The sequence below is a fragment of the Haplochromis burtoni genome, unplaced genomic scaffold (assembly GCF_018398535.1).
Source record: "Haplochromis burtoni strain Fernald_Lab_line unplaced genomic scaffold, NCSU_Asbu1 Contig_681, whole genome shotgun sequence".
Classification (NCBI taxonomy): domain Eukaryota; kingdom Metazoa; phylum Chordata; class Actinopteri; order Cichliformes; family Cichlidae; genus Haplochromis; species Haplochromis burtoni.
Genome location: NW_024583042.1, coordinates 39699 through 52521, shown reverse-complemented (window position 1 = coordinate 52521; position 12823 = coordinate 39699). Strand labels below are relative to the sequence as shown.

Sequence of the window (12823 nt, the reverse complement as noted above, 5' to 3'; positions counted from 1 at the left end):
GTGAGGTTAGCGCGATGTGATTGCGTGAATCCCGAATCAATCAAACTGTCAACGTAGACCTGTAGGCAAGCGAAAACCAGTCAAGTCCTCTTAAATAAACACATATCATCCGGTGGTGCTTTCCAAAATAAAGGTCATATCGAGTATTTTAACCTACAACACTTGTGTGTGTTGCGTTTAGTTTTGTACCAAACTTAAATATAATATTATTTCAGGTGTGTCTTCATGTGAATGTGTTTTGTGTCATTCCGCGCGCGTTTATTATCCATTATTTCCAAGCTTTAGCTTTTATTTGAGGGCAAGAACATCCAACTTCCGGTCACAGCTTGGCGAACTTTTGGGGGTTTTGACGCAGCTGGTTCACTTCTGGCTTCGTGGCTCATTGAATCGATGAGGCATCCTATATTTGTCGATAACGCTAAACTGCACAAGCGGGAAAATGTCGTACTTATTAGCCACACTTGCGGCTGTTTTGCTGCTCACTTCGGAGGCTTCCGGGAAAACTGTTACGGGACTTTTTAAGAGCGAAGCGGCGAGACAGCAGAAGGGCCAGTTCATCACTAAATTCATGTACCAAGGTAACGTTGACGGTGCTGATGTGCTTGCTGCTGGCGTGTCATTCCAGCTCTGACAGCGGGCTTAGCTTCTTTTCACGCCACCTTAATGATTAACGTGGGGTAATAACGAGCTGACGGCTCAGTTTAGTGCCCGTGTTTGCTTTCCTTTTTTTATTTGCTAACAGCTCTCACTGAGCCGCTCAACAATGGGTGTAACTAACGTGTCATGCGAGTATCTGATAACGTGTGCACTGATTATTAGCAGTTCTGGCAGCATTCAGCCGGCGCTTTATCTTTACCTTTGCTGCTTAATGTCAAATTACTGTTTGTCTTAAGCCTCTGTATTTTGTTTTATAGCATTTTTATTCGGGCTGACCTCCAACAAGTATTCCGGAAACTTGCTTCAGGACACTTTTAGGTATTTTTTTACAGGTCTTATAGGAATCCAACTTCTTTCCGACCCATAAATGAGCTGATTGCACCCTGAGTGTGGACAGAGGCTGGCTGCACATGTCACATGGCATAGTGGGGGGTGTTTTCTGCAAGACTTTTTGCTTTTAAAAGGTCTGAAGCTACCAGATGCCAGCTAATCTCACTTGTTTCAGGAGATTAACCCTGTGTGAAGCACAAGGGCTTATGGGTAGAAACCATGCTGGCAAACTAGGGACCCATCATTGGACCTCAGAGATCCAAAGGCCACTGAAAGCTACAATCTCTTTGTTCTCCAGCTTATATATTTGAAAATGAATGTTTTATATATTAAAGTCTAATCAGTTGAGTACATTATTGAATTACTAGTTAGCCGTTTGGTCTGTAAAATTTCACGAATATGCTATCTGAGTGTTAAATGTTACATCTGAGAAGCTGCTGCAACCATGGTGCCTTGTCTTCGTTTAGCCGGCAACGGTCTGCTGGTGTGCCGGGTGGACAGCTCAACGCTGGCTAAAGAGAGAGAGTCCAGACTGCTGCTGTATCAGGATATGGACTCGGAGCTGGACAACCTCAGCTGCTCCGAGAGGCTCGCCAAAGCCGACGTGACCAGTAAGAAACCAGCAATCGCTGATACAATTCTGGATTCTCCTGCCATGACGCCATATTGATTTATGTCTCCACTTTCCTTCCTCCACACTGTCACCTCATCTCTCTTCCCCCACCCCTACCCACCCACAGTTACACTCAGTCAAGAAGAGCACAACCAGACGATCCCTCGGCAGTCTTTGCCCACAGCCTGGCAGATCCTGTATGCTGACAGATATACATGTCAGGTAACACAATTATATATAATATTAATGTAATAATGCAACTAGGGCTTCAGTCAGGCAAACCTGCAGCAGCGATGCTGTTGTCACAAATATGAACAAATAAGAGGACACCTCTAAAGGAGACTCTGTGCAAAGACACATGCACTCTATATTGCAGTATACAGTGAAATACAGTCCTACTCCTGCAGAAACTGATGTAGGGTCGCAAATGTTTTGGTTTGCATCACACCTACAGGTCAGTGCATGCACAGTCATGTACGCATATATACAGTCAAATACACACACAGTCATAAATCTGTCACAATAAACATTTATTGTCAGCGAGCTCATTCTAACACAAAACACAACACTGACAGTGTGAATGCACAGTTAAATATTTAAAACTGGTTCTGGAAAAATAGGTTGAAATATTGGTAGTAATGCTGTTATACTAGATAGTAATGCCTTCAACAGTACTGCATGATCGAGTAATAATGATAGTCATAACTATATGGATTCTGCTTATCACTGAGATTTCCGTTCTCTCCTTAGGAAAACGTATTGATTGCTGGCCACGCTGATCTTGATTTCACTGTCCTGCTGTTTAATGCCGACTCGGCTGGAAACCCTCTGGAGCATTTCAGTGCAGAGGAGGCAGGTCAGACACCCCGAATACGCCCTCCGCTGTCAGACTACAGCAGATAATGTCAGTGCATCACTAAGCTCAAGCTGGTGATGCATTTCATGCTTGTTAGCTTCCTCTGCAGTGAGAGTATGACTGTCGGCATAAAGTCCCAAATCTAGTAAAACTAATAAAAAGTTGTAAGGGCTCTTCAGGTGCTATGTCAGACCTGATTAATACATTAGGACAGGACTTTATGTTTGATCCTGATGGATTGCTGATGATTTTTCCCCTCTCGCTCTCTTAGGCCTCCACAGTTTTTACTTCCTCCTGCTGCTGGCCTACTTCATCGCCTGCTGCATCTACATCCAGCCTCTGTACCAGGCTCTGAGGAAAGGAGGACCCATGCACACTGTCCTCAAAGTACTGACTACAGCGCTGGCTTTACAGGGCTGCTCTGCGCTCTGCAACTACATCCACCTGGCCAGGTAGATTCAGCAGAGCCAGAGAAAGGCAGCGCAATATTTATAATGTTTCTAAAGCTCATGCTACTCTTGATGGCCCACTGTTACATATCAGTAATGTTTTATGACCTAAAATGTATTTTAAGTCTTTTGGAATATTTGTATTTATTTAGTACAGAGTTGTTAATAAAAAACTATGTGAATTAAGACAACAGTGTTTCTGTTTGTGCCTCCTGTTGTCTGCAGGTATTCCAGAGATGGAATCGGTCTTCCACTGATGGGCAGCCTGGCTGAGTGTATGTTACCTGCAACATTATAAAGAGTCAATAAGAGAAAAAATGAACCTCTCTGATCATGTTAACCTCTCTTTTGGCTCCAATGCAGTCTGGGATATGGTGTCCCAGGTGTCCATGCTGTACATGTTGTTGAGTCTGTGTATGGGCTGGACCCTGAGCCGAGGCAGGAAGCCTCAGTCCCGACCTCTGCAGTGGGAACAGTCTCCGGCCTCCACAGCTGTAGCTGTTGGTGGAGTTATTACACAGGTATGCAGAACTTGAGATGACTTCAAGTGTTTAATTTTTAAGGAAAATTTGATCCAGCACATAGAATCCCGATCAGGTAAACATGATGTTTTCAGAATGAGGTGGGAGTTCATTTGGGGTATTTGCCACAAGATGATTGTTAAGAACCGGACTGTATTTTCAGGCGGTGCTGCTGCTGTGGGAGCAGTATTCAGAGTCGGAGAGTGAACACCACAGCTATCACGCCCAGCAGAGTGTGGCTGGTCTCCTCCTCATGGCTCTGAGAGTGGGCCTGGCCCTCCTACTGGCCTCCATCCTCTACCAGATCATCTCCACCGAGAGGAGCACCCTAAAGAGAGACTTCTACCTCAGCTTCGCCAAGGTAAAAACGATTTCTCAATAAAACTGACATAACAGACGCCTGCAGGTTCTCGGGCGGTCATGTGGTCTTGTTCTGTGCAGGGATGCTTCCTGTGGTTCCTCTGTCATCCCATCCTCGTCCTCATGTCTGTGATCTTCAACGAGCATCAGAAGGAAAAGGTTTGAACTCCCGCACAAAGACAACAACAGTTTTTGCTATTGAGGATAATTCTTTCATGTTCACTGAGTTTAAATGTTCAGTTCTTACCTTTTGTCCTCCATTGGCCACCAAGTTTACACGCTGCCTCCCACCTGTCTTCCTCCTCTGCAGGTGGTGACCATGGGGGTGATCCTCTGCCAGTCCATCTCCATGGTCATCCTCTACCAGCTCTTCCTGTCTCGCTCTCTTTACTGGGAGGTGTCCTCTCTGTCCTCAGTCTCCCTGCCCCTCACCATGTCCAGAACGAACCACAGGGCGCGCTACTGAGCATGTACACCCTCACAATTTTCCTAATAATGATTATCACGAGCTAAGGGTGGATGTGCCATGATGCTGTGACGCTCCTCCTCAAAAAAAATGTGCTCAGACGCTGCAGGGACTGATTTTCTTTGCAGTTAACTGTTTCCTGGGAGAACTTCTGTAGTTACTAGGAAGCAAGTTACCAAGAAATCATTGAAAGAGGGTGAACAGAGGATGATATATGTACAACAACAGCCTACCTCTAGTTTTAAGTGATTTTGACTGGAGCCAGCATGAGCACTGCTGAACAAGAGGAGGAGAGAACCGGCTGTCAGGCCGTTTCTTTGGTTCTCCATGACGCCAGCCAAAATACCACTGAAACAAAAGAAAAACGAGGACGGATGAAGACAGCCGGCCAGGATTGAGATTAAGGATGCATCACCTAGAGACGCAGATGTGAGGAAAGAAAAAGGAAGCGAAGATTTACTCCTCACAGGGCCGAATATGGAGATGGCTGCCTGGGCCACGATTAAAATACTCGAGAGCGTTTTATTTCTGTTCTTGGATTTGATTATAACACAAACAGAAGCATCGATTTACTATCAAGGAAAAAACAAAGACACTACTATTTAGGTCGGGATTGCAGAAGCCGTCGTCTCATTGAGCTTTCCCTGCTCATTAAAGCTGCAACGACTTGGATCAAAGCCACGAAGGATGGAAAAGTCTCAGTTTGTGTCTGAGGCTGGCGCTTTATATCAGATTAATTAACCCCATGAACAAAGCAAAAGCGAGGACGTGCTACTCTCTGATTGACCTACGATCTCTAGTTTCTACTTAGAAACTAAGGCCTGGTTGGCTGAGCGGCCACGAAGGCTCATTGGTTTGTTTCTGGTGCAGCTCTGTGGCACGGAGGTATTTCGAGCCACTGTTGGTTTTGGTTTTCTCATAGCAGCCGTTACATGTGTTAGGATCGATCGAGATGGGCAGACAGACGGATGGACCAGCGAAAGTATGAACAGATGGATGCGGCATGTGTTCTGTAAAGCAATGGATTGTCACACTGTTAACTGAGAAGGATGCGTGACTTTGATTGTGCAAAGCCAAAGTGAAGACGATGAGCCAAAACATCAGCATTTACACACTAACATACAGCTGCACCTTAACTTGGGTGCTGATGACTTTATGAGCTGAGAGCATGTGAGACTCTAAATCGCGTAGCTTAAGATGCGTTGCATGGCTAACCCATTATTAAAAAATCTTCAGTATAAAAAAGATCAGGAGGAACTTAAGTCTACTTGGTGGCTTCCGATGAATTTCACTGTGTAAATACATTCCAACCCCACACGTCCATTCCTGTGTCATCAAGTTATTACTGTACATGAGGCTCATTAAATGAGATATTAGTGTTATATAAGAGCCAGGCAGAACTGAGCTGCACTGTCATGTAGGACAAGTCCCACTTAGCAAACTGACAGCTAATATATTTATTAATCAGCTATTTATTTCAAGATCAGCACGTTATAAAGAAGCTTTGGTTGGAGTTTCATGTTTGGTATGTTTTTGCTGATTCTTTTTTTCTCTCCTAAATCATAAATCGATTGTTTTTAATTCATTAAAAACGAATAATCTATAGTGTAGCATGAAGGTGCAGTACGTTTACCTGGATACAGTCAATCCAGGTCCTTCTAATAAGAGAGAAAAGCTGGGGTGAAAATATAATTGGCAGCAAACACAGACAGACCTCCCATTATAATTTTAAATATATGCTATAATCCTTATTGAAAACCAGTATATACTCCTCCTTATTTATGAAGTTCTACTTGACTATGAGCCTGCGTGGGTTATTTGTTAATCCCAAAATGTGCAACCTTGTTTAAATCAGTATACAGATTGGTTTCTACTGAAAAAGTGCACGTTTTTCTTATATCCATGCATAATTTACTGTCTGCACACAGGATGTGAGCCAGTGCATCCTGTGTGCATCATATTGTCCTTCAATGACAAGCTTATTTATGAGGCCACCAGTTATACTGTATACTTTAAATGCTCATCCTTCAGTTAGAGGCAAAGTGCATTTTGTTTTGTAGTGTTTACATTTCACACTTCAGTTGTCATATATTAATTTTTTACAACCTGTGTAACTATTACACCTGTGATCATGACAACTGTAATAAAATCGATCTGAAACTAATAAGTGCTTAATGTTGTCCTTCATGCTGCAGCTTCAAGAAACGTGACAGTTACATAAAGCACAGCAGCCACTGACTGTGCTTGAGGTTTGAATCATAAGGTACACTGTAACCTTGTCCTATATTTACACTGGTTAATCTAAGTAACCCAGTTCTAGCCTGAAGGGAAAAAGAAGCACTCAAAACGTTCGGCTATCCTAAATGGGCGTTCTTAAAGTCAGCAAAGAGGCACAGAAAAGAAGATCAGACACCAGCGAGGGAGGATAAGAAGGACAGACGCAACAACATTGTCATCCCCTATGTAGCCGGTGTATCAGAAAAACTCAGGAGAGTTTTCTCCAAGCATGACATCCCGGTGCATTTCAGACCCAGCAACACGCTCAGACAAAAACTGGTTCACCCGAAAGACAAAACACTAAAACACAAACTTAACAATGTGGTGTATGCTGTACAGTGCAGCGAGGAATGCTCAGACCTCTACATTGGAGAGACCAAACAGCCACTTCACAAGCGCATGGCACAACACAGAAGAGCCACCTCCACAGGACAAGACTCAGCAGTCCATCTGCATCTTAAGGATAAAGGACACTCTTTCGAGGATGCCAATGTTCACATTTTGGACAGAGAGGACAGATGGTTTGAAAGAGGAGTGAAAGAAGCCATCTATGTCCACTGTGAGCGACCATCTTTGAACAGAGGCGGTGGTTTACGACACCAACTCTCTGCCATCTATAATCCAGTTTTGAGATCCCTTCCCAGACGCCTTAACGCCCACTCACATCCTGGGCCATCCGACCTCAGGAATTCGCATGATAAAATGGGCCCAGGTTTCACAATGAACTCACCCGAAACTCTGGCTGATTGGGACCCACACCCAGTTCCACACCTTGGCTCAGGCGATTAGAGGATCATCAGGGGGTCCTTTTGTCCCTCTGTGGGGGGAAACTCCTGCTAGGTTTAAATCTGGGACTCTCCACCACTTGACCTTAGAACTGAAGCTTCTTGGATGAGAGGTGAAACGTCTTCAAGCAACTTAAAGAAGTCCAGACGCTTTTCTTTGCAAGCTCCTTTGAGTACAAATAGAAGTGCCACCCCACAATAAACACACATAATATAAAAAAGAAAAAAACAACAACAAAAAAACAATTACCTTACAAATACATTAGTAATGTTACATTCAACTTTAGTGGGAAAGGGGGAAAAAGACAGATAAAGACAGATTAAAAAAAAGAATTATACTAAGTAATTATCACCCATTTATGTAGCAGAAATATAACTAATTTGCTCAAACTAATGAGTTATCAAAGCTAACAATTTAAAACTAAAAGTATTTACCTGTTACATTTGTAATGTGTAACTGAATATGAAATTAACAAAACTCAGTTATATATATTGAAATTATGCTCGTACACTGTATATTTAAGGGAGGAACACTTCAGCTAGCTAGCACCTCGGCTTCAGCTTGCACTTTGATGGATAACATAAATTAAATTTCGTCACGAACAGGATTCGAACCTGTGCGGGGAAACCCCATTGGATTTCGAGTCCAACGCCTTAACCTCTCGGCCACCGTGACTACGCATGCCCAAGATGCCGGCATACTGGTATACAACCCAAGACACAAAGCCGACGTATGACAAGCTTAAAGTTTATGTATTGTCGGACACGCACTCTTTATCAAAACGTCATTATAACATTACGAAGAATTCGTCCTATAGAACACAGCAACAAAGACTATGAATGGGCCAATTTCTTAACTGGCAAAATTATCCATTAGCAAGCACCAGTTATCAAAAGCCTTTGAGTTTCCTTATTGACCTAATAGACCGGATATATTACATATTTTACATTGTTTTTGAGCAAATGTTGTTACCGACTTCTCTTCTGTGAGCACACAGAAATGGAAGATGTAATGTATATCTAGTTTACTTGACTACTAGAACCTTCAAGCAGGTACGAGTCAGTCACCCTCCCCGTGCGTCGGCACTGCCATTAGTAATGATGCATTCCACTTCAGTAGGAAATGAGGAAACGCCGAGTTTTAAAAATAATAAAAATAATAATTTAATCCCTTTAATGTTTAAGGTGGTTTTCTACCATTAGATTGATGTAAATTAATGTTTCCACATTATTTGATGTATTCCAACTCGTCTTACGAGTTGGTTCGATTTGATTTACTCCATAAACTTTGAATGTAGCATAAGTGCCAGCTAGCAGATATCGCATTTCTATTGGCCAGTTACTGTAAGCTCCACCTTCTTCTCGCGACCACTAATAGCTCTCTGGCTGCTGACTGAGAACGACTGCACCATCACAGGAGCGAAAAATGATTAACTGGAAGGTAACCATCAGTAGATATATCATTTTAAATGGACCAAATGCACGCTTGGCTATGAGTGTATAACTCTTGTGCTCGTTTAGGTTTTCTTTTGCTCCTTTTTTTTGCCGCAGCTGTCACTAGCTTAAAGCTAACGTTACCATAGACTCTCGCGTTATTTGTTACAACCGCGTCCAAAACTTTTACTATCGTCATATATCAAATAGCATATACATCTCTCTCTCTCTCTCTCTCTGCGTGTATATTCCTGTATGTTTTAAACTGCAAGTGGCATCTCCAGTTTTTAAACGTGTTGTTATATTTAACCACAGAAATAAGCTGATAATAGCGTTAATAGAGGTGACTAGTAGAAACATTAAAGCCGCGGTCACTTGCTAGATAATATCTATGCCGAATGTGGGAATTAGAAATTTTCTTATAGGATGCTTAATTTAAATTATTATGTAAAGAAAATTTTTAAAATACAAAGATTTTGAATGCTGTTTCGGTAATGACAAGTGTGTGTGACCCGGTGCAGCTACAAGCTCATAAAGCACATGGTGTGCAGCTGTTTGTCCTTTTTATAACTGCCACCTCCTGCATAAGCAGCTGAGGTAGAAGAGAGGAGGAGGAAAATCTCCTCTGGGGTCCCAGACTGTTCCAGAAATTTCTTTTGCAGCAAACCTCTTAAATCTAACAGAAAAAACCAGAAATACTATAAAGAAACTCTCTAACAAACAGTATTTCTGCATATATATTTATATACATATTTATGTTAAATATGTACCCTTATCTATGCTCAGGCTTTGGACAACGTCCCCTTGCTTTTCTACATCTTAGCCCTGAAGACGCTGCTGCTGTGTCTGGGGTTTGCTGGGGTGAAGATCTACCAGAGTAAGAAAGCAGAGGCAGCCCTGAAGAAGCAGCAGGCTGAGAAGAGGAGGCTGGCCCAGCAGACGCAGGAGCTCATTGATAACCTGAAGGAAGACTGACGAGTGGAGGGAGAGGAGCAGAAGCTGCTGTACACGGGGAAGACATGGTAATTACATGATAAGCAACAAACAATGCATGACGGCACCACTGGTTGTTCTAACTGTCTTTTTTTTTATTTATTACCTGGTGTAGAAAGTAATATTAAATAAATTCAAACAACAGCTTATCAAGCTTTAATGGGCTGCTGTTGTTTAGCCGCTGGTTTCCTTTTCTGGTGCAAAGTGGGCCAAAAACAAACAAGAGAGACGGAGTCGCGACAGAAAAGCCGATCAGCTGATCATTGATCAGTTTCATGACTGAAGTAGCAGCAGGAGAGGGAGGGAGAGAGAAGAGGCAGTCGCTCCATATATCGGTTGTTAAGCTTAACGTGGGAATGCTTTACAAACATTCAGAGATGAACTTACACATTGCTTTACTTCTCTCTGGGATCACTTCTCGGAGATGAAATGCCGGTTTGTAGCGAGGCTCCAAATGCTCAACCAGACCGCCGACAGGTCTCGCACGCCACAGCCGCTCTATCACGTGACGCATACTGCTCCAACGTGCTACGGTTATGAGCTGAGTTACGTCGTGTTGCAAGTCTTGTGACATGCTTTCGTGATATTTAATGGATCGGATTACATTTTTTAAAAATGTCTTTCTGATATCCGATCCAGTCATTTACGTCAGTATCAGACCGATACGTAATATCAGATCGGTTCATCTCTAATTAATAAACTAATACAAGTAACCACTGGTTGCACTGATGTGATTAGACTCTTGTGAGTCATCAATCTCTCAAATGTCCTTCTCTCTCCTCCAGGGAAACATCTTACCGACCAGAGCTGCAAGCCACTTCCTCCAAATATGATGAAGATGTGTGATTTTCAGCAACAGGGACACTTTCCAAGTTTCAGGAAATGATTTGTGGTTAAAGCAGCAGGACTGTCGAGCACATTTTTACATTTCAAGATGCCGTTTTTTTAAAAAGGAAAATATGACAGCCAAAAACAACAACAAAACCCCCCCAAAACTCCGTAACATGCAAACTTCAGTATGCATACTAAGATGAGAGGACAGGGATGAGGTAAAGCTTGCTCATTGGTCCAGTGTTGGCCGTATGCCACATACATGATCTGCTGAGGCGGTCATTCAGGCTCCATGCAGATGAACTCAACACTTCCTTTGCTTTGTACCTGTGCAAGTCTGTCAGATCGGTGCATTTATATGAATATGACGCAGTGTTGTTTTTTTTCCCCTGTAAAATTCTGTAAACTATAAACCAAAACTTTGTTTCTGCTTTTTATAATTATATTAAATTCAACATGTCACATCTTGTTGTTGTTTTTTCTCTCTTACTTGTCTCCATGTTATACTCTGCAATAGTACTGTGATTTGTTCGTTTAATCTGTTATTGACAGTGAGGTGCTGCTCTAGGTTCTATAGTAGTTACTGTCAAAAGGAAATATTCCTTAAATAGCATCTAGGAAATGATCAGCGAGGCGCTTTTGTGCTTCAAGGAAAGCAGGAGGAAACTAGAGACTACAGGAAGGAGTAGTGAGAGTTTTATCGCCCTCTGCAGTTTGTGTGTGTAAGTGCAAAAGCTTACAGCACCTGGTATTCCCAGGCGGTCTCCCATCCAAGTACTGACCAGGCCCGACCCTGCTTAGCTTCCGAGATCAGACGAGATCGGGCGTGTTCAGGGTGGTATGGCCGTAAGCGAGAGAAGAGCACAGAAACAGCCTTTTTAAACATGCTGTGATGACACATGCACACGTTTTCTCTTCTATATAGAAGTTAAAGTCTCCAAACGACAAAAATGTTAGAATTACAAAACACAGGGTTCTATAATAATCTAACATATGTTATTATGGAGATGTTACTGTGGGAAAAGTATTTCTGCAGCTCAGTGTTGAAGCTGCAGTAAACAAGGAATAGCTGCATGCTTTCGCTGTAACATATAAAGCTTGGCACAATAATATATATCAAACTGTGAGACACTTGCCACTTATAAAATGCCCTTTATATAGCAAAGCTTTCGCTTACGGCCATACCACCCTGAACACGCCCGATCTCGTCTGATCTCGGAAGCTAAGCAGGGTCGGGCCTGGTCAGTACTTGGATGGGAGACCGCCTGGGAATACCAGGTGCTGTAAGCTTTTGCACTTCCACACACAAACTGCAGAGGGCGCTGCTGCTCATGTTTATGCTCACAGGCATGAAAAGTTAGATTTCTGGGTAATGAAATGCACAGAAATCAATTATTTTTCCACAATAATTAAATAGATTCAACATCTTTCTTCAACAAAATTGCAGACTGCACAGATGGTTCCCAAAGGAAAAAGTACTACAGCTTACTAGGGTTTATTAGACTTAATAGTTACTATATACATTAATGGATTTCTATACATTTTACATCAGATTAAAACTTGGGTGTAAGATTGAGATAATTATTTATTAAAAGCTAGACGTTTTAAATGAGAATAAGAAAGAAAAGTATTCTTTGTGCCCCCTTTTCCCTGTTCATGCCCTACCTGCCCCCCCTGGCTAAACTTTGCTAGACCCGCCCCTGCACAGTTAGCAGCAGAAAAAGGATCCTGGTGTAGAAAGTAATATTAAATAAATTCAAACAACAGCTTATCAAGCTTTAATGGGCTGCTGTTGTTTAGCCGCTGGTTTCTGGTGCAAAGTGGGCCAAAAACAAACAAGAGAGACGGAGTCGCGACAGAAAAGCCGATCAGCTGATCATTGATCAGTTTCATGACTGAAGTAGCAGCAGGAGAGGGAGGGAGAGAGAAGAGGCAGTCGCTCCATATATCGGTTGTTAAGCTTAACGTGGGAATGCTTTACAAACATTCAGAGATGAACTTACACATTTGCTTTACTTCTCTCTGGGATCACTTTCTCGCAGATGAAATGCCGGTTTGTAGCGAGGCTCCAACTGCTCAACCAGACCGCCGACAGGTCTCGCACGCCACAGCCGCTCTATCACGTGACGCATACTGCTCCAACGTGCTACGGTTATGAGCTGAGTTACGTCGTGTTGCAAGTCTTGTGACATGCTTTCGTGATATTTAATGGATCGGATTACATTTTTTAAAAATGTCTTTCTGATATCTA

General features: G+C 42.6%; 1 protein-coding gene and 3 non-coding genes across 4 annotated transcripts; 2 read left to right on the top strand and 2 right to left on the bottom strand.

The window, feature by feature from the left end:
* The first annotated feature begins 311 nt into the window (after window positions 1-311).
* On the top strand, window positions 312-6416 carry gpr180 (G protein-coupled receptor 180). The gene is made up of 10 exons (XM_005949975.3): window positions 312-578; window positions 1455-1598; window positions 1728-1822; window positions 2351-2456; window positions 2728-2908; window positions 3131-3180; window positions 3269-3426; window positions 3590-3787; window positions 3868-3945; window positions 4097-6416. Exons 1-10 carry the CDS (start codon window positions 440-442, stop codon window positions 4250-4252), a joined length of 1305 nt encoding a protein of 434 aa, XP_005950037.1. The 5' UTR covers window positions 312-439; the 3' UTR covers window positions 4253-6416.
* Window positions 6417-7908: 1492 nt separating this feature from the next.
* Window positions 7909-7990, bottom strand: trnas-cga. Its single transcript has one exon. It is a non-coding gene; the product is annotated as a tRNA-Ser (tRNA).
* Window positions 7991-11305: 3315 nt separating this feature from the next.
* Window positions 11306-11424, bottom strand: LOC121812601. The gene has a single exon (XR_006053184.1). It is a non-coding gene; the product is annotated as a 5S ribosomal RNA (ribosomal RNA).
* A 319-nt stretch (window positions 11425-11743) lies between these two features.
* LOC121812600 lies at window positions 11744-11862 on the top strand. Its single transcript, XR_006053183.1, has one exon. It is a non-coding gene; the product is annotated as a 5S ribosomal RNA (ribosomal RNA).
* Window positions 11863-12823: the final 961 nt, after the last annotated feature.

What these genes read in the sequence shown, in the direction of transcription:
- gpr180 (XM_005949975.3), top strand. Translation starts at nt 440, where the DNA reads ATGTCGTACTTATTAGCCACACTTGCGGCTGTTTTGCTGCTCACTTCG. An exon ending in CACTAAATTCATGTACCAAG is followed by an intron (nt 579 to 1,454) that starts GTAACGTTGACG and finishes GTCTTCGTTTAG; the next exon opens with CCGGCAACGGTCTGCTGGTG. An exon ending in TCTACCTCAGCTTCGCCAAG is followed by an intron (nt 3,788 to 3,867) that starts GTAAAAACGATT and finishes TGTTCTGTGCAG; the next exon opens with GGATGCTTCCTGTGGTTCCT.